Source organism: Manis javanica, chromosome 5, assembly GCF_040802235.1.
Source record: "Manis javanica isolate MJ-LG chromosome 5, MJ_LKY, whole genome shotgun sequence".
Lineage (NCBI taxonomy): Eukaryota > Metazoa > Chordata > Mammalia > Pholidota > Manidae > Manis > Manis javanica.
Genome location: NC_133160.1, coordinates 168,730,455 through 168,756,913, shown reverse-complemented (window position 1 = coordinate 168,756,913; position 26,459 = coordinate 168,730,455). Strand labels below are relative to the sequence as shown.

The following is a 26,459-nucleotide window of genomic DNA, read 5'->3' as shown; positions in this document are numbered from 1 at the left end:
CTAGCCCAGGGATGGCAGCTTGGAACCTTCCCTGCCTCCAAGTAAACAAGGGCCCGTGACCACAAGGGGGCGCGAGAGGATAAGCGCCCGGGGCCAGGTGCGCGCGGAGGGGCGGCTCCGCTCCGCCTTGACCCAGGCGGGGAGGGAGGTGCCCACCTTCCGCTGCAGCCCCCTGGGAGGTCGCACGGTGAGGCTGCCCCGCTGACAGCGGAGGCTCTGATTTATACTCCAGGGAAGACCGGAGTGGAAAGAGGTGAGCCTGAGCGGAGGGCATCAGCGGGAAGGCGGGGGGTGCAGAGGGAGATGGGGGGCGGGGCAGGGCCCGCCGGCTGGGGGCCAGGCAGCGTCCAGCCCCAGCATTGAGCTTGGCTGCCCTCCTCAGGGCTGCGCGGCCCAGGGCGGCGTCCTCATCTGACACCAATTTACAGAGTTGCTGTGAGCATTAATTAGGTTAAAATACGTAAAGCATTTAAAACAGTGGCCAGAGCACAGGTGCTCATGAAGGCAAGCTGCTCTCATAATGACCTACAGAAGGTCCTCCACCTCTCTTGACATCTCCTTTTTCTTACATCCTAAAAGACTGATTCTGATGACCTTTCGGCCCTCTCCAGGGTTCTTTCAGGCTGATACTCAGTGATGGCATGTGCGCATTCCACCTGCCCAGGCCAGAATTACCCAGATGCCAGTCCGAGAATTTAAATTCTTTTTTTTGGATACTTGGGACATAGGCAAAGCTAATCCGTCCCTCTTCTGTACCGTGACTATGGCCCTTCCCACGCACCGTTCTGATGATTTGTTTACGTCCATTTGGCCCGCTGGCATGTGGCCTGCAGAGTCTAATCTCCGACACATACTGACCACTTTGCATGCGCCAAGCCCTGCTCTACAGGAATTATGTATTGTCACTCCAGCACTCTCAGAGCTGGTGTTATTCTGATGCCCCCTTTACAGGTAACAAAACTGGGTCACAGAAAGGTATAGTAACAGCTCAAGGACTTGGAGCTAAAAAGTAGCAAACCTGAGCTCAGCTTTCTAGTTCAAGTCTGTAGCACAGTTTCTGAAACAATGTGGTGCACAGTAGGTGCTCATTGAGTGTTGACTGAAGTGAGGGCGTATGGACCACCTGGATAATTCTTCCCCTTCAGCCTATTTGGAACTTACTGGCTAATACTTTGACCAGAGTCAGCTAAGGATACATTTTTTTTTTCATCAATACCCTGCTGACAGGATTTTTAAATAAAAAGAAAAGAGAAAAAGTCTTTCGCCTTCGATGAGCATTCATATTGGCACCCTTATCAAATTAAAATCCAATTCAAAGGGTACTGGACAGCAAAGCAGGAGGCTGGGCGCCCAGGCTCGGCAATGCCACTGGACGGGATGGGAGCCTGGTGAGCCACTCAGTGACTCTTTCTCTGCTCGTGGTGAGTCAAATATCTCTGCCTGGCTTAGCAGTGCGGAGGAGGAAAAGGAGGCTATATGTGCACATGATTAGCAAAAGTGTATAAAGTTCTCACATAGCTGTGTGCATCTGGGAGTCTGTTAAAATACGGATCCTGATTTGGGAGGGGAGGTTCCGCACTTCTAACCAGCTCGCAGGGGAGGCTGACGCCCCTGGTCTGTGGACCGTGCTGAGGGGGGAGTGGTTTGCAGAGAAGTAAGTGGCAGGGACTGGCCCGGCTCAGCAGGGCAAGCTCCATGGGCCTGAGGAGCTAAGTCTGCGCTGAGGGCAGGGCAGTCACTGGGGGTTTCTGAGCCGGCTGAGTGCGCAGGTGTGAAATGTAATGCATGAGTTCCCAAGGTCAGAGGACAAGGCAGTGGGCGCATGGCACCCAGGGCCTTGCACCTGGCAGGGCAGACCAAGACCTCCACAGAGAAAGTTCCTGGTGACAAGGGTGTTACAGGTCACCAGGCACCTCCCCAGGCTCTGTCTGCAGCAACTCCTTTTATAAATAACAGTAATGGAGCTCAGAGGGGTTAAGTAACCAGCTCAAGGTCACACAGCTTCAAGTGAGCCTTGACGCTCAAAGTCAGATGTGCAGACAGCACTACACCAGTGGCTTGCACCCCCCAGTCACACATCAGGACCATGTGGGGAGTTTTAAAACCAGCAGTGCCAGGGCCTCCCCTTCAGACCAATCAGATTGTATGTTTGGGCACAAGGCCCAGCCAGCCATTTTTAGAAAGCGCCCAGGCTACACTCTGGTTTCTCTTCAGATCATGTAAGTCTTTGGCCTTTTACTAAAAAGCTCCCCAGGAGATTCGTGGGGAAGTCAGGGGAGCAAATCGGAGCTCAGTCCACACCAGTAGGCGTCAACAATGACGGCTCGCTGTGGCCCCCTGGGGCTTATAAAAACCAGAATGATTAAGTCAGACTCTCTGGGGTGGGGACCCATTAGGGACCCATACGTCAGCACTTTTTAAAGTTCCCCAGATCATTTCAATGTGCAGGCAGAACTGAGAACAGGTGCTCTAGGCCGCCTAAGTACTGAGCTGGCCGGCATCTCCACGTACGGACCGGATGGACAGATGGAGGGATGGACGGGCAGATGGAAGGATTCACTGCTTTCCTCTGGGCTCTGTATGCCCACCTGCAGTGCGAAGGCCTTCACCTTTATCATCTCTACAGGGCTTCGAGCTCTGGGTCCCACATCTCTCATTTGAGCATCGCCGTGTCCCCTCCCTGACCCCTGCAGCATTACCAGAGCCTGCAGATCCTGAGAGTCGCGCAACAGCCCTTCGGCCAAAATCATGCTTCCCGTGAGCGTCAGCACGAGCTGTCGGGCTTTGGAGCTAGAACACTTGAACTGGTCCACAAGAAGGTGCTGGGTGTTTTCCATCTGTTTCCAGAAAGCTTCCATCTGTGAAATGAGAACGAGAAGAGAGAGGTAGGGGGAGAAAACTTATTTAAGAAAGCTATAAAGCTAGATGGTTCATGCTTGGGAATCACAATTTGTTCCTTATCACAAAGTGAGATTCTGGACAATTCTACAATGGGAGTGAGTTTATCTTGACAATCATCACATTCTACAGAGAGTTTCCTCCTGGTTCTATTGTAAGTGCCAGTCAGTTTGGGGTGGCTTTTCAGCCAACACCAGTGCCCTACTGATCAGAAAGGAAAGCACGAGACCCGCTTACACAGCTTAAAGACTCTTAAACAGATCGTGGCTGCTGCCTGGGGGGTGCGTGAAATTTGACAGTGGGCCCCTGGAAGGTTCCAGATCTTTGAAAGCGATTAAACATGTCCTGGAAATAAAAGCACAAATAGCCATTGAAATATTAGTTACGGTCCTACAAGTACTAAAGAGAAATATGGCAGAGATGATGCTGACCATGAGAACATTCTGCTTAAAATCTTTTTCCTTTCCTCCCATCTTATCAGGAGTGGAGGTGGGACTCTCCACATGGCTTAATTGTGCCTTCTTGTTGCTACAAAAACAATGATACCAGGAGTCAGAGCAACTTTCGTTATGGCATGCAGGTTCTGGACCAGATTCGGTATTCCATGCATTTTACTTCAAGGTAAAATATGTATTAGGAGGGACAGAAAGAAGCTCAGAAACTTAGGTCATTTGTGAGGCCACAGAGCTAACGGAGGCGGAGGCAGGCCTGGTTCCGGCGCAGTCAGCCGTGATTTCCTCCAATTTGGCGCTGCCTATCAGATGCGGGAATGAACACCTCTTACAGGACAGGGCACAGGAAGGGTCAGGGCTTAGTGGGACCAGAAGCCGAGGCTGATGAGGGTGGGGAGAAATGGCCGCCTGAGATGCTGAGTCAATCCGAGCAGCCCCCTCCCAGGGGCTGGGCACAGCCAGAAGGCCAGGCCTGTTCACTGAGCTGCATGAGGTGCCAGAAGTGGACACCAAACTCTGAGAGAGGCGCCAGTTCACACATGCCCCCTCTCCATGCCCTCCCAGCTGAGCCTAGTGGAGGCTCCCCGTCCCGGACATCCCCCACTCTTGTCAGCTTGCTTTTGGTCCCAGGGTCTTGATTTCCCTTTCTGATCCTCACCCCTGTCCTTCCTGCCCCCGCCCCCTTGCTCATTACAGGCCACCCTCTCAGCGCATCTTACTGCATCTCCATCCCAGATGCAGCTGCCTTCAGGGAATTCCTACTGCACCAGCCCCAGAGCTCATGACTGCCCTCACCCGGCAGCCTGCGAGGTCCTAAAACAGAAATGGGACCCAGCCACCCTCCCCTGCAACCCTCAGTGACTCCTACCTCCTTGGCAGGAGATGAAACCCTCAGGCCAGATCTCTGGCTTTATCTCCCTCTGTCTGCCTCGCAGCCATCCCTGGCCCCCTTCTCCGCCCGGCCACCAGCCAGCATCCATCCATCCACTCTTCTCCCAAGGTTTCTCGGTGGCCCTTTCATCTGTGAAGACTGCCCGAACCCCGGGGTAAGATGAGCTCCTCTCCCCTTTCTGCCTGTCCTCCCAGTGTCTTCTTCCCTCACAACCCCTGGAGCCCATGAAGTCCCCGCTGCCCACCCACTGGCCCCCACCATGCTGGCCTGAGCATCGCTCCCCCAGCGCCAGGACTGACTTCCCTTTGAAACCGCAGGGTCCTGCGCAACACCGGGTGCCAACAAAATGTTGGCTAAATACATAATAATAAATGAACAGGGGGTAGTGGAACCCAAAAGCAGAAAAGAAATATTTAGGGACACCATCTTCTCTGGAATTTAAAACAGGCTCTTGTGAGAGATGCCTCGGGTCTGAGAAGTGAGCAGCTGGCATTGGCTCTGGCCCATGGGGCAGCAATGACAGACAGCATCAGAGCAATCTTCACTTTGGATGATAAAACAGAGCAATCTAAAATTTAAACAATGGGAATTCATTTAAAAAAAAGAGTCTCAGTAACTCTTGGCCTCTTAATTAGACCTTCTCTATAGCTTAACTTCAGAAACTGGATCCCTGTCTGCAGGGCAGAACACGACAGGGCACGCAACCATCAGACATGCTTCCAGGCACTATCGCCTTAATCTCGCCAACGTAATGGTCCCAGAAACCATGGCATTTAGGCAGGAAAGAAAATCCACCACGTACATTGTCTATTAGCTGCTCAGAGTATTCCCTTTCCTTCTTTCCCACGTCCGCCAGGGTGATGTACTCAGCATCCTCAGCACCCAGCATTGCCGTATTTGACAGTTTGACCCGAAGTCCCTTTTCTAATTCCTCCAGATCCTGGGGGGAAAAAAGAAAAAAAAAGCAAATAAACAGAGAAAAAAAATCGAATGTATCTTAAATTCTAGAAAAGAAATGCTTTTGTTTTTCACCACATCATCATAAAACATTTCTTAACCATAATTAAATGCTCTAGGAATTGTCCTACTGAAGTTTTAATGACAGAAATCTATTTTGCTTATGAACCATAGAGCCTGAAGAAGAATGTATAATTTTTTTCTATATTCTTCCTCCCCCGACCCTCCACCCCAAAAAACAGACCATACGTAAAAAAACAGTGAAATAGTATCTTTCAATCCTTATGAAGTCCTGAAAAATGTCATGACATCTGGAACCAATAAATATATTGGAAAATTCTGGGGAGACGTGGGACAATTTGAAAAAGTTCACAAGTGAACCGTGTTGCATAGAAATAGCAAATAAAAATAAGAACAAATTAGGTATGTCCTGAATGCCTAAAATATGTGTAGATACCAGTTTATTTTATCAACAGTAGACTGCTAGAGGTGAAGCTCTTGGTGAGTCAAGTTATATGCAGATTTTCAGCCACACGGGGTGGGGGTTGGCACCCCCCACCCCCTTGTTGTTCAAGGGTCAACCGTAGTACAAGTATCACCACCATTATCAGTACTTCCGTCATTGGAGAGTCATTTAAACTCAGTTTCCTTTGCTCTAAGCAATAATAATAATGGCTAATCACAGGGCTGGTGCACACAGTAAAATAAAATAATGTGTGAGAAAATAATGCACTTTGTGCGCTACCTGCCGACGATAATCCTGGGTGTGGGGGTACCGAGGGGTGACGACATTGGTGATGATCGCCTCTCCCTGGATGGAGCGAGTAACCCTTCCCCACGGAAGCCAGGGGGTGGGGAGAAAACACTCCTTGCAACCCCCAAACCTCCCGGTGATAGCGATGACTGTCAGGAACGTAACGGTGGGGATGATGGTAGTGAGGATGGTGACCGTGGTGACGGGCATGGCGGAGATGTGGCTGGCGTGCGGTGGTGACGAGGGAGACGGCGGCTACCATGCTTCCTGGGTCTGACTGTTAGCTTGCTCTGTGCGTCCCACACATGGCCCTTACCCTTTTTGTCAGTGCGTGGGACGGGAATTATTGTCCCATCACCCCTGGGATTCTGAGGACGATGGAACCAGGATCTCAACCTCCACCAACCTGACTCCAAGCCCTGACCCATTTTGCTGTTCATGAAACAATGTAAACTTTGTATAAAATAACTGAGGAGGAGAATACAAAGTAGTATAAACAGATAGAACCAATAAACAAATAGACATATTGAAAAACACCCCAAACTTCTGCAGAAGGTAACATGAACAGATGTTGCCTCTGGGGACTAGATATGAAAACACTATTTTTTTGCTTCCAATTATTTTTCTAAGTTTTGACAATGTGCACTATCACTTTACTACTTGTATACATATTCTTACATATAATTATATTGTGTTAAAAAGTATACACTGTTATAAACTATTTTTATAGATGAAAGCAAAAGTAATTGCATATATTATGTTTTATATATTATACTAAAGTATTTTTAAGTGTCCTTGAAATACAGGTTGGAGACTTACATTTTCTTGTTTTTTAAGAATTTTCTGGTATAATTCATCATCAGACTTCTTTTTAGGAAAAAGTTCCAGAAGGCACATTTTAAAAATCTGGATGAACATCTATTGCCAAAAAAGGAAACAGAACAAAGAGAAAGTTTTAAACGATGATATCGCCCCCCCTCCCCGCCCTCCCCCTTCTCTTTATCTCCCCCTCTCTACACACAGACGTTTTTCTATAGGAGAGGACCTCAGATTATAGATCATGACAATGGCCCATTTTCATGACACTTCTAGAAAAATGCCTCATTTCTTCATTTACTCAATATTCATTCGGTGCGACCTCGGTGTCAGCCGGTCATATTCCCTGCTCCACAGGAGTCTAGACAACATGACAGGCAAAGGGGGGTTGGCTTCTTTGTGGAAAGAATTAGAGAGACAGGTGTGTGGACTGGGATGGTGATCAGCCTCCTGAATCCATGGATGGCGATGTCCTCTAAACCAGGAAGGGTCTTCCCGTAAGTGCAGATACCCAACGAAGTCTGAGGGTACCATCTCCACAGTTTGTAGCACATCTGGCTATTTCTATTATGAATGAAACTGAAGTGAACATCCATGAACAGGTTTCTGTGTAAACCTGTTTCTGTCTCTCTGGGGTAAATGCACAAGAGTGCACTTACAGAGTCTTCTGGGAATTGCATGTTTAGCTTTAGGAGATCTGGCCTGTTTTTCAGTGCATTTTACATCCCCACCAGCAATGTATGAGTGACTCAGTGTCTTCATATCCTCAGCAGAATTTGGTATGGTCACTATTTTTCACATTGCTCTGATAGATGTGTAGTAGTATCTTGTTGTGGCTTTGACCTGCACATCTCTAGTGGCTTAATGATGTTGAACATCTTTAGTTTTTTATTAAGGTATTATTGATATACACTCTTATCAAGGTTTCACATAAAAAACAATGTGCTACTACATATTATCGAGTCCCCCACCATACCCCATTGCAGTCACTGCCCATCAGTGTAGTAGGATGCCACAGAGTCACTACTTGTCTTCTCTGTGCTACAGTGTCTTCCCCATGACCCCCCCATACACCATGGATACCAATCATAATACCCCTCAATCTCTTTCTCCCTCCCTCCCCACCCATACCCTTTGATAACCACTAGTCCCTTCTTGGAGTTTGTGATTCTGCTGCTGTTTTGTTCCTTCAGTTTTGCTTCGTTGTTATACTCCACAAATGAGGGAAATCATTTGGCACGTGTCTTTCTCCATCTGGCTTATTTTACTGAGCATAATATTCTCTACCTCCATCCATGTTGTTGCAAGTGGTAGGATTTGTTTCTTTCTTATGGCTGAATAGTACTCCATTGTGTATACATACCACCTGTTCTTTATCCATTCATCTACTGATGGACACTTAGGTTGCTTCCATATCTTGGCTATTGTAAATAGTGCTGCAGCAAACATAGGGGTGCATATGTCTTTTTGAATCAGAGAACTTGTATTCTTTGGGTAAATTCCTAAGAGTGGAATTCCCAAGTCAAATGGTATTTCTATTTTTAGTTTTTTGAGGAACCTCCATATTGCTTTCCACAATGGTTAAATTAGCTTACATTCCCACCAGCAGTGTAGGAGGGTTCCCCTTTCTCCACATCCTTGCCAGCATTTGTTGTTCTTAGTCTTTTCGATGCTGGCCATCCTTACTGCTGTAAGGTGATATCTCACTGTGGTTTTTATTTTGCATTTCCCTGATAATTAGTGGTATAGAGCATCTTTTCATGTGCCTGTTGGCCATCTTAATTTCTTCTTTGGAGAATTGTCTGTCTCATATCCTCTTTCCATTTTTTAATAGGGTTATTTGCTTTTTGGTGTTGAGGCATGTGAGTTCTTTATATGTTTTGGATGTCAATCCCTTGTCAGATATGTCATTTACAAATATATTCTCCCATACTGTAGGATGCCTTTTTGTTCTGCTGATGGTGTCCTTTGCTGTACAGAAGCTTTTTAGTTTGATGTAGTTCCACTTGTTCATTTTTGCTTTTGTTTCCCTTGCTTGAGGAGATGCATTTAGGAAAAAGTTGCTCATGTTTATATTCAGGAGATTTTTGCCTATGTTGTCTTCTAAGAGTTTTATGGTTTCATGACCTACATTCAGGTCTTTGATCCATTTCGAGTTTACTTTTGTGTATGGGGTTAGACAATAATCTAGTTTCATTCTCTTGTATGTAGCTGTCCAGTGGTCCCAACACCAGTTATTAAAGAGGCTGTCATTTCCCCATTGTATGTCCATGGCTCCTTCGTCCTCTATTAATTGACTATATATGGTTGGGTTTATATCTGGGCTCTCTAGTCTGTTGCGTTGGTCTGTGGGTCTGTTCTTGTGCCAGTACCAAATTGTCTTGATTACTGTGGCTTTGTAGTAGAGCTTGAAGTTGGGGAGCGTAATCCCCCGTGCTTTACTCTTCCTTCTCAGAATTGCTTTGGCTATTTGGGGTCTTTAGTGGTTCCATATGAACTTTAAAACTATTTGCTCTAGTTCATTGAAGAATGCTGTTGGTATTTTGATAGGGATTGCATTGAATCTGTAGACTGCTTTAGGCAGCATGGCCATTTTGACAATATTAATTCTTCCTATCCATGAGCAGGGGATGCATTTCCATATATTGGTATCTTCTTTAATTTCTCTCATGAGTGTCTTGTAGTTTTCAGAGTATAGGTCTTTCACTTCCTTGGTTAGGTTTATTCCTAGGTATTTTATTCTTTTTGATGCAATTGTGAATGGAATTGTTATTCTGATTTCTCTTTCTGCTAGTTCATCATTAGTGAGTAGGAATGCAACAGATTTTTGCATATTAATTTTGTATCCTACAACTTTGCTGAATTCAAATATTTGATCTAGTAGTTTTGGAGTGGATTCTTTAGGGTTTTTTATGTACAATATCATGTCATCTGCAAACAGTGACAGTTTAACTTCTTCTTTACTAATCTAAATGCTTTTTATTTCTTTGTGTTTGTCTGATTGCCATGGTGAGGATCTCCAGTACTGTGTTGAATAAAAGTGGGGAGAGTGGGCATCCTTGTCTTGTTCCTGATCTTAAAGGAAAGGCTTTCAGCTTCTCACTGCTAAGTATGACGTTGGCTGTGGGTTTGTCATATATGGCCTTTATTTTGTTGAGGTACTTGCTCTCTATACCCATTTTGTTGAGAGTTTTTATCATGAATGGATGTTGGATGTTGAATTTTGTCGAATGCTTTTTTGGCATCTATGGAGATGATCATGTGGTTTTTGTCCTTCTTTTTCTTGATGTGGTGGATGATGTTGATGGATTTTCTAATATTGTACCATCCTTGCATCCCCGGAATAAATCTTACTTGATCATGATGGATGATCTTTTTGATGTATTTTTTAATTCAGTTTGCTAATATTTTGTTGAGTATTTTTGCATCTATGTCCATCAGGGATATTGGTCTGTAATTTTCTTTTTTTGTGGTGTCTTTGCCTGGTTTTGTTATTAGAGTGATGTTGGCCTCGTAGAATGAGTTTGGGAGTATTCCTTCCTCTTCTACTTTTTGGAAAACTTTTAGGAGGGTGGGTATTACGTCCTCACTAAATGTTTGATAAAATTCAGCAGTGAAACCATCTGGTCCAGGGATTTTGTTCTTAGGTAGTTTTTGGATTACTACTTCAATTTCATTGGTGGTAACTGGTCTGTTCAGATTTTCTGTTTCTTTCTGGGTCAGCCTTGGGAGGTTGTATTTTTCTAGAAAGTTGTCCATTTCTTCTAGATTATCCAGTTTGTTAACATATAATTTTTCATAGTATTCTCTAATAATTCTTTGTATTTCTGTGGTGTCCATAGTGATTTTTCCTTTCTTATTACTGATTCTGTTTATGTATGTAGACTCTCTTTTTTTCTTGATACGTCTGGATAAGGGTTTATCTATTTCATTTACTTTCTCAAAGAACCAGCTCCTGCTTTCATTGATTCTTTCTATTGTTCATTCTTCTTGATTTTATTTATTTATGCTCTAATCTTTATTATGTCCCTCTTTCTATTGACTTTGGGCCTCTCTTCTTTTTCTAGTTTCATTAATTGTGAGTTTAGACTGTTCATATGGGATTGTTCTTCTTTCCTGAGGTTGGCCTGTATTGCAATATTCTTCCCTCTTAGCACAGCCTTTGCTGTGTCCCACAGATTTTGCAGTGTTGAATTATTGTTGTCATTTGTCACCATATATTGCTTGACCTCTGTTTTTATTTGGTCATTGATCCATTGGTTATGTTATTTAGGAGCATGTTGTGAAGGCTCCATGTGTTTGAAGGCTTTTTTATTTTCTTTGTGTAATTTATTTCTAGTTCATACCTTTGTGTTCTGAATAGCTGGTTGGTACAATTTCAATCTTTTTAAATTTACTGAGGCTCTTTTTGTGGCCTAGTATATCATCTATTCTTGAAAATGGTCCATGTGCACTTGAGAAGAATGTGTATCCTGTTGCTTTTGGATGGAGTGTTCTATAGATGTCCATTAGGTTCATCTGTTCTAATATGTTGTTCAGTGCTTCTGTCTCCTTGCTTATTTTGTCTGGTTGATCTGTCCTTTGGTGTGAGTGGAGTGTGGAAGTCTACTAGAATGAATGCACTGCATTCTATTTCCCCTTTTAATTCTGTTAGTATGTGTTTCCTATATGTAGGTGCTCCTGTGTTGTATGCATAGATATTTATAATGGTTATATCCTCTTGTTGGACTGACCCCTTTATCAGTATGTAATGTCCTTCTTTGTCTCTTGTGATTTTTCTTTGTTTTGAAGTCTGTTTTATTTGATATAAATACTGCAACTCCTGCTGTTTTTTCTCCTTATTAGCTGCATGAAATATCTTTTTCCATCCCTTCACTTTTAGTCTAAGTATGTTTTTGGGTTTGAAGTGAGTGTCTTGTAGGCAGCATATAGATGGTCTTGTTCTTTTATCCATTCAGTGACTCTATGTCTTTTGATTGGTGCATTCAGTCCATTTATATTTAGGGTGATTATCGATAGTTATGTACTTACTGCCATTGCAGGCTTTAGATTTGTGGTTACCAAAAGTTCAATGGTAACTTCCTTACTATCTAAGAGTCTAACTTAACTCACTTAGTATGCTATTACAAACACAATCTAAAGGTTCTTTTCTGTTTTTCCTCCTTTTCTTCCTCCTCCATTCTTTATATATTAGGTATCATATTCTGTACTCTTTGTCTATCCCTTGACTGAGTTTAGGGGTAGTTGATTTAATTTTTCATTTGCTTAGTAATTGATTGTTCTACTTTCTTTACTGTGGTTTTATTACCTCTGGTGATTTAGCCTTAGGAACACTTTCATCTAAAGCAGTCCCTCCAAAGTACAGTGTAGAGATGGTTTGTGGGGGGTATATTCTCTCAGCTTTTGCTATCTGGAAAGTGTTTAATCCCTCCTTCAAATTTAAATGATAATCTTGCCTAGTAGAGTATTCTTGGTTTGAGGCCCTTCTGCTTCATTGCATTAAGTACATCATGCCACTCCCTTCTGGCCTGTAAGGTTTTTGCTGAGAAGTCTGATGATTGCCTGATGGGTTCACATCCTTTGTATGTGATATTTTTTCTCTCTCTGGCTGCTTTTAATAGTCTGCCCTTGTCCTTGATCTTTGCCACTTTAATTATTACATGTCTTGGTGTTGTCTTCCTTGGGTTCCTTGTGTTGGGAGATTTGTGCACCTCCATGGCCTAAGAGACTATCTCCTTCCCCAGACTGGGGAAGTTTTCAGCCATTACCTCCTCAAAGACACTTTCTATCCATTTTTCTCTCTTCTTCTTCTTCTGGTACCCCTATAATACGAATATTGTTCCATTTGGATTGTCACACAGTTCTCTCAATATTCTTTCATTTTTAGAGATCCTTTTTTCTCTGTTCCTCAGCTTCTTTGCAGTCCTCTTTTCTAATTTCTATTTCATTACCGTCTCCTCCATAGTATCTAATCTGCTTTTAAATCCCTCCATTTTATTCTGTAATGATTGGATCTCCATCCTGGATTTGTTCCTGAGTTCTTGAATATGTTCTGTACCTCCATGAGCATGTTTATGATTTTTATTTTGAAATCCCTTTCAGGAAGATTGATGAATTCAGTTTCACTTGATCTTTTTTCTGGTGTTTGTGGGATTTGGTTTGAACCAGGTTCCTTTGCCATTTCATATTTGTATGTGGCGCTCTCTAGTGCCTAGAAGCTCTACTCTCTGGAGCTACTCAGCCCCTGGAGTGAAGTCTGGGGTAGCAGGGGAGCGGCGCTTGTGCCTTGGGGGAGGAAGGAGCTGTTTCCTGCTTTCTGGCTGCTATTCCTGTCTCCACTGCCAGAACCAATGGGCTAAACACACAGATGTAAGCATCTGTGCTTTGCATTTCTAGCTGCCATAGGTGGGACTTCCCTCTGGCTGGCCTGACATCAGGGCAGGAGTTGCTGGTTTGCGAGCCAGGTGCAGGTTGGCCAGGAGGAAGGTGCAGCAGGCTGTGTATCATAGTGGGGTCCTTGGAGCTGTGTAGTAAGCCAGGGGGCTGGAGCACCTGAAGCTCCTGAAAGTTCCCAACCTGCTGGGCAAAGTGCGCTCGGACAATTTTGTCCACCTGTCCTTCCTCCTGAGCAGCAAGCTCTGTGCAGTCCTTGCCACTTTAGCAGCCCTCTCACTGTTAGGAAGTCTCTCAGACTGCCTGCCTTTCTTTTGTCCCAGAGTAGCCCGATATGGATCCCTGTTTTCCACAAGCAGCTGGAATCTCAGTCTCTTCAGGTATTCTGCCTGTCTTAGCTTTCCAGCCCACTAATCACCAGATCACTGTGCATTGTAGGTTAGTGCTCCCAGAGCAGATCTCCAGGGCTGGGTGTTCAGCAGTCCCAGGCCTCCACTCCCTCCCTGCTCCATTTCTCTTCTTTCCGCCAGCTCACTGGGGTCAGGGAAGGGCTTGGGTCCTGCTGGATTATGGCTTTGGTACATTACCCTGTTTTGTGAGGTCTGCCGTGTTCTCCAGGTGTGTGCAGTCTGATGCAGCCTTCTTTCCTGTTGCTCTTTCAGGATTAGTTATATTAATTATATTTTCATATTACATGTGGTTTGGGGAGGAGTCCTCTGTCTTATCTCTCATGCTGCCATCTTTAATCCTCTCCAGTGTTGAACATCTTTTTTTGTGGTTTGTGTGTGTGTACTGCTTGCCAACTGTATGTCCTTTTTGGTGAAATATCTGTCTATGTCTTTTCCCAATTTTCTAATTGGTTACTTATTTCTTCTATGCTTTGAGACTTCCTCATATAGAATATATGAGTCCTCTGTCGCTACATGGTTTGCAAGTATTTTCTCTCATTCTTTTCATCTTCATAACAGGATCTTTTGCAGAGCAGGAGCTTTTCAATTTTGATGAGGTTCAATCAACTAGTTTTCTGTCTTATGGGTCACAGTTTTGGTGTTAAGTCTAAGAACTCTTTACCTAGGTCTAGATCCTAAAGATCTCTTCCCATTCATTCTTTTCTAAAAGAGTTACAGTTTTAGACGATGGATCTCTACCACAGAAAGGAAACTCGTGGCTCCTCCCGCTCACTGTGGTTCTACAGATCCTGCGTGTGATTAAGTTGTGCCCCCCAGTGAATGAAAGGCCCGGCGGGAAACAGCTCTCCCAGGGTGGTGTCACTGCCAGCTGGCATGTCTCGATGGAGCACCTACTATGTGTAAGGGTCCGTACACTGTGTGGGGCCCTTGGGACACGTGGACTGTGCACCCAGACAGACCTCTTTCAGGTGTTCACTCTGCCACTCTCCAGCTGTGTGATCTTGGGCAACAGATGCCACCTCTCGGAGCCTCAGGCTCCTCAGGAGTGAAACCGTGAGGCTTCCCTGAGATCAGACATTAAAATTGCTTAGCCTCGCAGAGCAAAAGTGCTTAATGAGGTGCTGTAATGACACTGGGCCCAGAGCTTTGCCCACAGAGACCTTTCAAAGTGAGGCAATGTGACTTCCCAGTAATTCCATGGGGTAAGAGCTGGAAGGAAATTATCTTGACACTTTCCCTAAACTGCCCCGAGAGGGGAGGGAAGTGCCCAGCCATGGTCACACAGCTCATGTGTCAGGGTGGCCTAGGACCCAACTCTGACTTGGAATCTGGTGCTGCTGGGACCCCAGGTTCCTGCTGACATGTCTTCCTCCAGGGATGCCTGGCCATCTCTGCACATTTGCCCACGTGCCCTCTTGCACACCCACGGTCCTCCGCTCCTGCTTTGTTGTACTGTCTGCCATTGTGCATTTGTGCTGTTTTCCACCATCTCCTCCCTGACCGGGCAGGCACTGTTCCTGGTCTTGTGCCCGGCAGGAGGGGAGGCTGTCCACAGGTGACTGGGCAGATGAGTGACAGTGGTGCTGTCTCCAGGACAGCAGGCTGCTCCAGAGGCAAGGCTGTGCAGGACCACGTCACTCGCCAGCTGGATGGGGCCCTGAATACAGAAATAATCGATGTCCCAGGAGCACAGAGCCTGCGAGAACATTGCCAGGGTCACCTGCCCCCATGTGGGCCTGAATGAAAGCCGGGCATAGCTCCGGGGACAGGAGCCTCATGTCCACGAGCCTCTGCAGGAGTGGGGAGGGTGGGGCTGCCAGGACAGGCTCCTTTTATGGAATCCTGACATGCTTTACAGTTTCAAATGCTGGCCCCCGTCATGAGGCCTGTTCGGCCCACGCCGCCCATACTTCCCTTTGCTGCATCCCCACTTTGTGTTCTTTTTCTTCCCCAAATTATAATGAAGCACCTGTGGGCAAATCTGTCGGTGTCTGTTTCCACCTCCCTGTCACCCTCTCCACCTACCCGCCTCCCTCTCTCCTTCCAATATGCCTTCCTCTCCCCCCTTCTCTCTGGAAGTCTCACCCCTCTTTCAGTAATCCAGAGAATATGCCTGAGGGAGAAATGATTCCTCTTTTTAACACCTGTGGCCTCGACACCTGGATAACCCACCGGGTTCTGCAGCCCCAGTGGGACCCAGTTCTCTCACGTCCCGCAGCCTGGCTACACTGGGTGCGTGTGGCAGGGACCAACCTAACTTTCCCGATGCCCGCTGCTCTCATTCCGCCTTCAGTCACTCAGAGAACGCCTGCCCACTGGGGGCGCTGAACTTCCCACGTGGGCTCCAGCTGAGAGCTTCATGACGTGGGCGAGGCCTCCTGTCAGTTGTACACAGTGATGACACCCTCCTCTCCAGGATGGGCTGAGGCTTAAAGGGACCCACCTGCAAACACCCCCAGGGCCTGGCACAGAGCGGGCGCTCCGTAAAGTCAGTGCTCATGAATATTATCGTCACTATTGCCATTCCTTTAAAAATACGGTTCTCTTGTCAATACCTTTGATCTGTCTCTGTCAGGAGGTGCACCTGACGGCAGCTGCTCATTGTTCTGCTCGGTCCCCACGGCTCTGGGTGAAGTAAAGCCTGTGCCCCATCAGCGGGCACAACCTGCTCCTCCGCTCTATGGCAGATGCCCAGCGCTGCTCTCCCTGCCCTTCATGGTGGCTCTCGGGTCACCCATGCCCATTTCTCGAGGGTGTCTGGGACTCGCTGCACTCAGCAAGCCTTGTCTCCCCGTTCCTGACCGGTGACAGGGAGAGGGACACCTCGCCACCTACCATGTGCTTCTCCTGCCTCAGTGCCGTGTCCAGATGCAGAAGATCCTTTAAGTGAAGGTTATAGATACACAAGTCAAGGTCCACACTGAAAAGTCAAAAGAGAAACAGACAAGACTGTTAGCATATTTGACGTGGGGAGTGAGGTTACCACGCAGTTCTAGCACATCCCTGCTCCAGACAAGCCACAGCTCACCCTGACTCCAGATTTTAAACTGTGCAGTCTGTGGAGATTCCTAACAGCCACCCGCGAAATCAGAGGAGTTATCTGAAACCCACTGGAATAGCTGCCTGAGACATCAGGACAAAATAGGAAGAGACAGAAGGTGAGAGAAATGAAAAATCACACCTCCCTGACCCCAGCCCCCCAAGGGGTTTTTCATATTTATGTCACATGTCAATGTCATCTTTTTTAAGTGCCACATGGAGATATTCTCATGCCCATTTCACAGAGGAGGAAATCAGGGTCAGAGTCATTGATAGCCGACACACAGCCCTGGGGTGCAGAGAAGTGTCAGAGCATAAAGGTCTTTGACCTTTTGTCCTACAAAGGCAAGTGTTCTTTAGATGACTACACTCCCATCCAAACTGTTACAAGTCGGCTAGGTCCAAAAGCTCAGAAGCAGCCTTTTTCAGCCACATGGGCTGCCCCAAGGAGGCTCCCTCTTCCCTGGGCCACCTCAGGGTCACCACCAAGGTCAGGGTTTGGGGCCCACTCTGTCCACAGCCTGAGCACAGACCAGGCCTGTTTCATCTCTCCCAGGGTCCATAGGAGTCCCCAGACTTTAGGGGAGGGAGAGGCCCGCACTGGTGCACAGGCCAGCTGACTGAGCTTCTTGAACCCCTGCCATGTGCCCAGGGCTGCTCAGGGCTGGGTGGTTTGATGACTCCAACCATGGGCTTTGAAAATAGGCACTGGGGTCAAACCTGAATCCATCTCTCACCTGCTGTTGCCTCAAGCAAGTCACTCAGCCTCTGTCTCACTTTCTTTGTAAAATGAGGGCAATAAGAGCACTTATTTCAAAGGATGGGTAAGCGGAATTGATTCATGGATTGGTTAATATTTACTCATCACTGAACCTGTCCCAGGCTCCCAGTGGGCAACAGCGACACAAGAGCGAACACCACAGACCTGGTCCTCCTGCTTGTGAAGGCACCACCCACGGGGAGCTCAGCTCTCTACCCAGTACACAGCAGGCACCTCACCAGGATAGCTGCTGCTCGGCAATGCGTGAGACTGTTAGTGATTAAACGAGGCCCCCCGATGTACCTCCCAGGGCCCAGGCCTGACCCCACCACCCCATGCTGGCCAACCCCACAAGGTGAGCTCCAGCTCTGACACTGGGTTGCTGTGTGTTGGTGGCTAAGCTGCTTAACTTCTCTGGGCCTCTATTTCTGCTGACAGTGACCTGGCCCATGGATCTGCATCCTCCATCCTGGCCCCTGCTTACCCCTCACGGATCAGCACCTCGGGGAAGCTGCTGGCCCCGAGGAAGGAGCGGCCAAGGAACCTGTCGTCGCTGGTGGCCGAGCGGACGCTGGACGCCGAGCTGCCGTCCTCCTTCTCGGCCTGACTCAGGCTCCCCAGGCTGCTGGAGGGGGACGCCTCCCCTGGCTGGTTCGGCAAGGCAGCCTGCTTTACGTTTTCGTGCAGAGATGGGTTGGAGGAGCCGTCGGCCAGAGGCTGGGGGGCAGAAGGGAAGCACACTTTCAGTCCAGACACTCTCACACCACGTTTCATGACTCTGCCCGGGATGCATGATGCGTGCAATGTGGTGCAGCTGCAGGAATGCCAGGCCGGGCAGATGGGCAGGAGCGTGGCCAGACATGGTAGAGCTTCTGCCCCAGGGTCACGGCCACACCCACACTCCAGGGGCCTGTATCACAGCCCTTGTCCCTCAAGACCAGACCCTCTGCACCGAGCTCCTCCCCCTCAGCTATTAGCCTGGGTTTGCTCCCCAACGGCCTGCCCGCACCCCACGCGCAGCTGCCCGCTCTGACCTCCTCCACAGAAGGTGGCTGGCCACCCACATCTCTCTGCTCTCTCAACCCTGGCTCTCCTCTGCCCACTGGCCCCCAACCACCTGCTCGTCTTCACCTACTCTGATGTGGGTGTAACCCTCGGGCCCCAGGCCTTTTGAGGTGGCTCCCCTCTGGACCTGACCCTGGATAATCCCCAGTCCCTACCACAGAGCAGGCCCAGCAACAGGTGCTGATGATAAATAAATGCCCTGGGCTGGGAGTTCTGCCCCTTAAACCACCCACCTCACAGCCAAGAGAAGAAGTGGTTCTCAGTGTGTGTTCTGGGGAACAGTTTCATGAACTGCAACCAGTTACTGCTCACCAAAAGGGTACTGCAGAAAAATTAATCTGGGTAAGTCCATGGAATCATTTCTTTGGTGCAGGAATTCTCAGAGCCTTTGATATGATCTGGCTGTCTTCAAAAGCATATGATAATTTAGAAACCCGAGCATGTACTGACGTCTAGATGTCACGCAGTATTCCAAGCCCTTATGTCTATTCCATTTGACTCTTAAAACAATTGGATGAGACAGGAGGTCCATTACCCCCATTTCATGGATGAGAAAATGGTCCCAAGAAGTCAGGAAATAGCCAAGAGCAAATGGCTGAGTTGGAAGTTACAGCTGAATCTATGTGGCTCCAGACCCTGGAGGGCAAGCAGCATTTTCCTCAACTTTCCTGCTCAGGAAACATTTTGTTTCAGAGCATCTCATAGGCCAATGCTCTTGAAGGACCATGGAGAACATACTTTCAGCAAAACTCCTCGCCCCAGGTACATACACCTGCCTTTGGGTGTAAGACCCATAGCCAGGCGGGGAGGGTTGACTCTGGTCCAACCACGTGCTGCACTTGCCTCCCTGGGCCTCAGTTTCCTTATGCATAAAGTGGAGGTGACAATATTATTGACCACAGAGGAATGTATGAGGTTGAAATGCCTAGTGCATGGCACAGGCTTAGCATGGTGCCAGTCCCACATAACTGTTCAGTGTCACCGCTGCTTTACGTTTTCGTGCAGAGATGGGTTGGAGGAGCCGTCAGCCAGAGCCATCTGTCCTGGGGTGTGTGAATGAGGATTAATGTTAGTAACTGTGTCAGTATCTGAATTTGTATTAATGTTAAAAGAGCAGGGTGGCTGCTGCCCTACTGAGCTGTCTCCTGGTGCCCCTGGGGATACCTTGCTAGACATGGGCATGCCCTATCTCTGACAATGCTGTCATAAAATGGATAACCCTAAAGTTTTGCTCCATTACAAAGCCTCAAAATTATCCCTGTTAAAATGACTTTCCATAAACACCTCAAATTGGACCCAAAATCACACATTTAACCCCCCTATTCCTACCCCAGTCTCCAGGACATTACTGAATAATCGTGTTTCTAGGATGGAGCTCATGACTCTCACCCGGAACTTCTGATTGATGGGATACACGACTTTTGCCTTCAGTGCAAATGCTGTGATATTGCTGTTGAAAGACGGCTCGCGTTCCTGGGAAGGAAGGAAAACAAATGGCATGGGGCTCTCTGTAACATGAAGGATACACCACCAAGAGTTTCCAAAATGCCACATCCCATTTGTAACAGAGGACTCAGGAAGGGACCAAAATGGGCACATTTCGATCCAAGTAAGTGCTCATTTGTTAAAAGGATGGTTGGATGGATGGACAGGTAGATGGAAGGGTGGGTGGACAGATGGATGGATGGACAGATGGATGATGGAGAGAGGGACAGATGGGAGGATAGATGGATGGATGGATGATGGACAGATGGATGGATGGCAGATAGATGGATGGCGGATGCATGGCTGGGTGGATGGCTGGGTGGATGGCTGGAGAGATAGATGGATAGACAGGTGGATGCATGGACAGATGGATGGGTGGTGGGTGGGTGGATGGGTGGATGGGTGGATGGATGGATGGGTGGGTGGAAGGGTGGATGGACGGATGGATGGGTGGAAGGATCTGTGAATGGGTGGGTGGGTGGGTGGATAGCTGTTAAATAGCGTATTCTTCATTTAATCCCAAGTCTTCAGCTTTGGAAGAAATAAATATTTAGATAACATGACAATAATTCACAAAAGTTTTCCTAAAAATTGTGAACCACCTTTACTGGAAAAAGGAAAAAGAATAATTTTAGCATTGCCAGGGCTGTAAATACTTGCACGTACCAATATTCACCAAGGCTTTGGATTAGACCCCTAAATGAAAAGATGAAGTCAGGCAAGTCTTCACTCTTCTGAGCCTCAGACTTTGTTGACAGTAAACAGGCAGTGTGTCCACCCCCAGGACTGTGTGGATAAGGCCCCCAGCAGAGTGGCTGGGACAGAAGAGAAGCGGGGCAAAGGGCAGCTCTCAGTGGCCATAGTGGGGAGCTGCTTTCAAGCCCTGTTCAGGAACTGTCTCTCCTGGGGAGCCTTCCCTGACCGTAGCTGGATGCACTTATTCACAGCCTGCTTTACATTCCTACATCCTGTCTGTGCCTTCCTTCTGTGAGGGTCACCCTGTGCACCTTGCAAAGTTGCTGCTAAATACATGCTTTGGAAACAATCAGCAAGTGGAAAAAGGCGAGCAGGCAGACAAGTCAGGAGCTGGCACTCCAGACCGTGAGAAATCCCTGCTCAACAGTTACGAACAGGCGGATGGGTGAAAACCACGTCCATGATTCTCAATTGCTGAGTTGAGCTATCATGGGGAATGCAGAAGGACTTATCACTTCCTCAAGAGGTGGAATGTTGAAGCAGCACCTGACCCAGCCAGCAACGTGGCCCAAAGGTGTGTCCGGAGAGGGTTTCACCGTGGAGTCTGTCGAGCAGGGCAGGGACAGAAGTGCCGTGGAGGGGGCCCTGGTCCACGTCATCTGTATCTATACCTTATGACTCAAAATGGACTGAGATGATGGGGATGGGGATGACCACCACCATGTGGCACCTCCTTAAGCTTCCAAGGGCCCTGCCATGGAAGCTACTGCCTCCGTTTCCACATGGGGAAGATGAGACACAGAGATGTTAAGCTGTGTGCCCAAGTCACACAGCTAATAAAGCCACAACTAGCACTTGAACGCAGATTTCCTGGCTCAGAGTCCTCCTCTTGGGTGGAAACCATTCTGTCTCCTTCAACATGATACAAGTAAGAGCCACGGAATTTAAAGGGGCGTGGAGTTCGGTAGAAAGGGCCCTGGACAAGGCTTCACCATGGCCCAGGCACATGAGATGGACCCTCAGCTGCTCTTTCACACTCCCACCTGCCACTCCAATCAACCACAGATCCCCCAGCTTAACCTTCAAATAGCTCTCAAATCCAGAGCCCTGGCCAAAGCCACCGCCATAGTTACCCTAAGGGCTATAAAAGCCTCCTAACCTGCTCCAAATCCATGTTCTGAGGGCCTACTATGTGCTAGGCACCTTATGCACATTTTCTCATTTAATTATGACACAACAGTCAGCTTGGGAAGGTCAGTACTATTATGACCATCCCAACTTTATGCAGAGGTCAAGCAAGACTAAGAGGTCAACATCTTCCAATCCACTCTGCACATGGCGATCCCATGATCTTTTAAACTTGCACTTCCCATCATTGCTCAGCTTAAAACCCCTCCTGCCTCCCTTTGACCCCAAGGCAGAGCATGGCCAGCCCCCAGGGCCTAGCCTCCAACCCTCAGCCCCCAGCCCCCAGTCCAACTCTCTGCTTGAAGCTATCTTGGTACAATAGTGAAGAATGGCAGTAAGATTTAAAGGGCTGATTTCACAACAGGTCACATCATTTGTGGGGCCCAGTGCAAAATGAAAATGGGGAGGTCCTCATTGAAAACAATTACACATTGCAGGACAACAAACTCCAGAAACTAGGGGCGGAGCCTGGCTGAGCATGGGTCCTGTGTGACGGCACAGGTTGCATGCTGGGGAGACCAGCCCTGGCTGATTCTGAAGCAGAGACACACTTGCTCAGGGAAAGATGCAGAAACACGAAGGACACTGTGCTTTTTTAAGTGCTCTGCTTCTTACAAACGGAAGTGAAAAGAAAGGACAGAGTTTAAGGGGTGAAAAATGAGAGGAGGCATTTCTGCCTTCTGGAGTTCATCTTCCAAAGAGAAAACACAAAACAAAAACTGCATTTAATACAAAAAACAGAAGAAGAAAGGGACGTAGATACCAGGACCCACCTGAGCGATTTGGAAGCAGGAGCTGAGCACGGGAGCCTGGATTGTGCATTAAAACACAATGCTAGCTGACGGCATTACCCAGCTGTCTGGGAACCCGGCAATGCCATGGCTTTCCGACCCACCTGCCTGCAGACTGCAGTCCCCTCCAGGGCAGGGCACGTCGCAGTCCTGGTGTTTGTCGGGGGATGAAGAAACACTTGGCAAATGGAATCAAGTAGGCAGCAGGCTTCTGCTACCTCAACAGGACGTGCTGTGTTTAATTTTGAAAGCTTTTCTTAGTAAGGTCAGATGTCCTCTGAATTCCGATCATCTCCCCAACCGTAGCAATACAATTATTCAGAAAATTGGTTGTAGCCCACATTTACAATGCAAAACTTCTTCAGCTGAAGCAATGCAATTATTCAGAAAATTAGTGAAAGCATAATTGTAGGAAAAGAAAAGCCATTTCCCTCACCGACACAAAGGTGTTCTACCAGTGGGTGCACAAATGCGTCCATTAAAATGCTATCCCCTCTCCGTCCTCCAAAGCAAAGCAAAAGGAAAGGATGGAGAGAGGCCAGGGCTGGGCAGTGGCATGCTTCAGTCTTCTGGAATTTTGTTTGTGTTTGGCCGACATGAGCTATTTGGTCGAAACTGAACTCTTGCAAGGAGTGGCATGAACCACAAACGCTTTGGTTTCTATGCATTCAAAGACATCGGGGTGAGGGCTCAACGCCCCCTGACAAAATCAGTCTTGTCCACAGTCCGGGATAAGCTCAGTCTGCAGAAGGCAGGGAGGGGCTTTTTGACAAGCCAGTCCCTGGGACAGGCAGATCTTTAACTTCTTTCATGGCAATCATTAGCTTGAAAAAGGGCATCAACTAGGCATGGGTAAATAGTTAAAAGGTAAAACATTACTAGATAGAAAGAATGAGTGGGCCATTTGGGGAGGTAGAAAGACTTAGCTCCCCTGCAAACAGTGATCGGGCACTTCTTCCGTGACTGGAATGTTCGGAGTTGACTCATGGGTGACTCTGGGGGGCCATCATCATTCCTGTTATTGCAAAGCTGGGGAAACTAAGGCTCAGACAGGTTGTGTTTCTTGCTCAATATTACACAGCAAAAGGTGGCAGAGCTGGGACAGGGGTCTAAGATTCTGGATCCCAAAGCCAGTTATTTTTATCACCACCAAGATTGTCCACTGTGGGAGCAGATTTTTTGTCTTTCTAAATAGTTGTATTGAGATATAACTCACACACCATGCAACTAAACCATGCAAAGTGTACAATTTAATAATTATCAGTGTATTCCCAGATATGTGCAGCCATTACCACAGTGAATTTTAGAACATTTTTACCATCTCAAAAAGAAACCCAGTGCCCTTTATCCCTCCCATTCCCTGTCCCCACCCTAAGTAAGCACCAATCAATCTACTTTTTGTCTATAAATGTACCTGTTTTAGACATTTCATTTGAGGTGAATCCTACAATATGTGGCCTTTTGGGCTTCTTTCCAGTTAGCTGTGATGTCAGGACTCCGTTTCTTTTTAATGCTGACCGGTACTCCACTGCACGGCCGGACCACGCTTTGTTTAGTCATCCACCCCTGACGCACATTTGCATCCCCTCATTTTGCCTCGCGTATGTAGGGCTTTTATGAGTATCTGTGTACACATTTTTGCAGAGATATACATTCTCATTTCTGTGAGCAGGGTCTCCATAATACGCAGTGAGTGAGATACAAGGATAGAGAGAAATGAAGGAAAGAGAGAATCAGGACAGAGAGACACCACACACACACACACACACACAGGCCCTCAGAGATGCACGTGGAGAGAAGCACAGAAAAAGAGAGATGGACATACAGAGGATGCACCCCTACACATGCACACACAGAGAGCACCTGTAACAGGGAGACAGGGAGCAGGTGCTGGACGCACAGCACATACGAGCAAGTGCCGACCTATCCTGGGCAGCCACTGCCCCTGGGACGGCCGCAGCTCTCTCCCCCCAGCTCCTGGGTCGGCCCTGGGGAGGGCAGCCAACCTTCCCACAGGGTCCCGCCCAGCATGGGGAAGAGAAGCTCTGTCTCCAGAATCCTTGGGAGACTTAGAAACTGATTTTTCATCTTAACTAGAACCTTCCTCCTACTGATTTCAAAATTCTTGGTAAAATTTGTTATACACTTGAAACACCCTCCCCTGCTGAACCTGGCCATGAGGGTCCAGGGCAGCGGGGTGGGCGGGAGGCGGCCCTCCCCAAGTGGAGGCCAAACAAACCCAAACCTCAGCTGTGTGGCTCAGGACAGTGACCTGTGTCCCTAAGCCTCAGCTTCGTCATTTGGAAAACGGGGACATAACTAGGATGTACGTCATGAGCTGCTGAGAGAACTGCACGGCATGATTCACATGCGTGTTCACAGCACTCAAACTGATATATGTGAACATGTCCGGCACTCAGTGGCCACAAAAAAATGCTTACTTCAATTTTCCCTGTTCCCCAGGATGTCTCTCTATTTACCTACCTACCTGTCTAAATGCCTATATTCACTTTTGGGCAATTGAGGCTGAATGACTGGAGTCTGCTGTACTTTCTGGGGACCAGGAAGTGTCTAGAAATATCAGATCTTTGGAAGAAACACCCCCTCCATCCATGGAGCTCAGACAGGAAGCAACACCCCATGAGCAGGCTCGGGCTGGACAGAGTGGGGGCCAGGAAGGAAGGTACAGGAAGGACCCTCTGTTAGCACTGCCGTCAGAGGCCCAGAATTCCCACTCCTGGATATTTACTTACTACTCACTTAAAAGAAAAAGAATGAAATGAAAACAAATAAACAAGCAAACTTACACACGAACATTCACAGAAGCCTTATTCAGAAGAGCCACACACCAGAAACAGCCCACATGGTGGCGTATCCCCAAAATGGACCCAGCAATTAAAAGGATGGATTATCGGTAAGGGCAATGACATGGGTAAATCCCAAGTCGTACGCTGAGGGGATGAACACAGACACAAGAAAGCATGTGATTCCACTTACGTAAGATTCTAGAACAGCAAAATCAACCACGCTGATGCGAATCTCAGCAGAGAGGGGCGCTGGAGGACTTGTGGGGTGATGCGATGCTCCCGATCGGGGTATCGATTACAAGGGCACATATGCTTGTCACTCATCGCACTGTAAACTTAAAATCTGTACATTTTGCTGTATGTAAATTATACTGCATAAAAGAAGCTATTGGTAAATGACATCTGTCTGAAGCTTGGCTAGGTGACCTCTGTGCTGCCAGGTGGGGCCTGCAACACCCAGAGTGTGTCCCGGCCAATCAACCCAAACACCCAGCTTACGTACATCCAGGGCCTCCTCGTCCTTCCATGTCTGCGCTTCTCTCTTCCGCCTCCTGGGTGGGGAACCGGTTTCTGAGGGGGTCTGTACGTTACACTCCAAATTCTTGAGCAGACTTTGAGCATCATCTTTCTAAAATCCAAAGGTGGTAGGGGTTGGTGGAGAGGCAGAAAACACACTGAAGTGGGTCAGCCCGGTGCCTGCTGACTTTGGCCATCAACCCCCTCCCCGGCAGTCCTGTCTGTTCATCTCTGCTTCTGCCTGGCCCTCCCCCGCGCACCTGGGGTCAGCTACACATCCTTCATGACTGTCCAGATGCCGCCTTCCTGAAAAGACCCCCCGAAACCCCGTCTCAGTGTGTCCTCAGGACTTAGAGGCAACATTTGAACCAAAGCTCCTTCCATCGGTCTGGCTTGGTGAACCTGTGAGCTCCTTGGGGATAACAGCTTAACATGGGACATGGCACATAAACAGTACATTTCCTATGATTTCCAATGATGGCATTAGATGATTTTTTAAAGGAAATATTGCAGGGACACTTAAATTATAGGATGTGAACT

At 47.6% G+C, this 26,459-nt stretch overlaps 1 protein-coding gene across 12 annotated transcripts in view; it reads right to left on the bottom strand.

Annotated features, from left to right (window-relative positions):
* The window catches only part of EVC (EvC ciliary complex subunit 1), a 67,030-nt gene that overhangs the window by 34,711 nt on the left and 5,860 nt on the right, over positions 1-26,459 (bottom strand). For 10 of the 12 annotated variants that reach the window (XR_012131830.1, XM_073237867.1, XM_073237864.1 and 7 more), the window contains exons 2-8: positions 25,906-26,031; positions 19,766-19,909; positions 17,856-18,088; positions 16,408-16,492; positions 6,773-6,871; positions 5,045-5,182; positions 2,700-2,858 (exon numbers count right to left, since the gene is read on the bottom strand). Coding sequence is in view for 11 of the 12 variants with exons in the window: in XM_073237867.1 (XP_073093968.1) it covers positions 2,700-2,858; positions 5,045-5,182; positions 6,773-6,871; positions 16,408-16,492; positions 17,856-18,088; positions 19,766-19,909; positions 25,906-26,031 (984 nt within the window). In the remaining variant the exon portion in view is untranslated. The remainder of the gene's footprint in view (positions 1-2,699; positions 2,859-5,044; positions 5,183-6,772; positions 6,872-16,407; positions 16,493-17,855; positions 18,089-19,765; positions 19,910-25,905; positions 26,032-26,459) is intronic. The other 2 variants (XM_073237866.1, XM_073237868.1) reach the window with 1 other exon arrangement.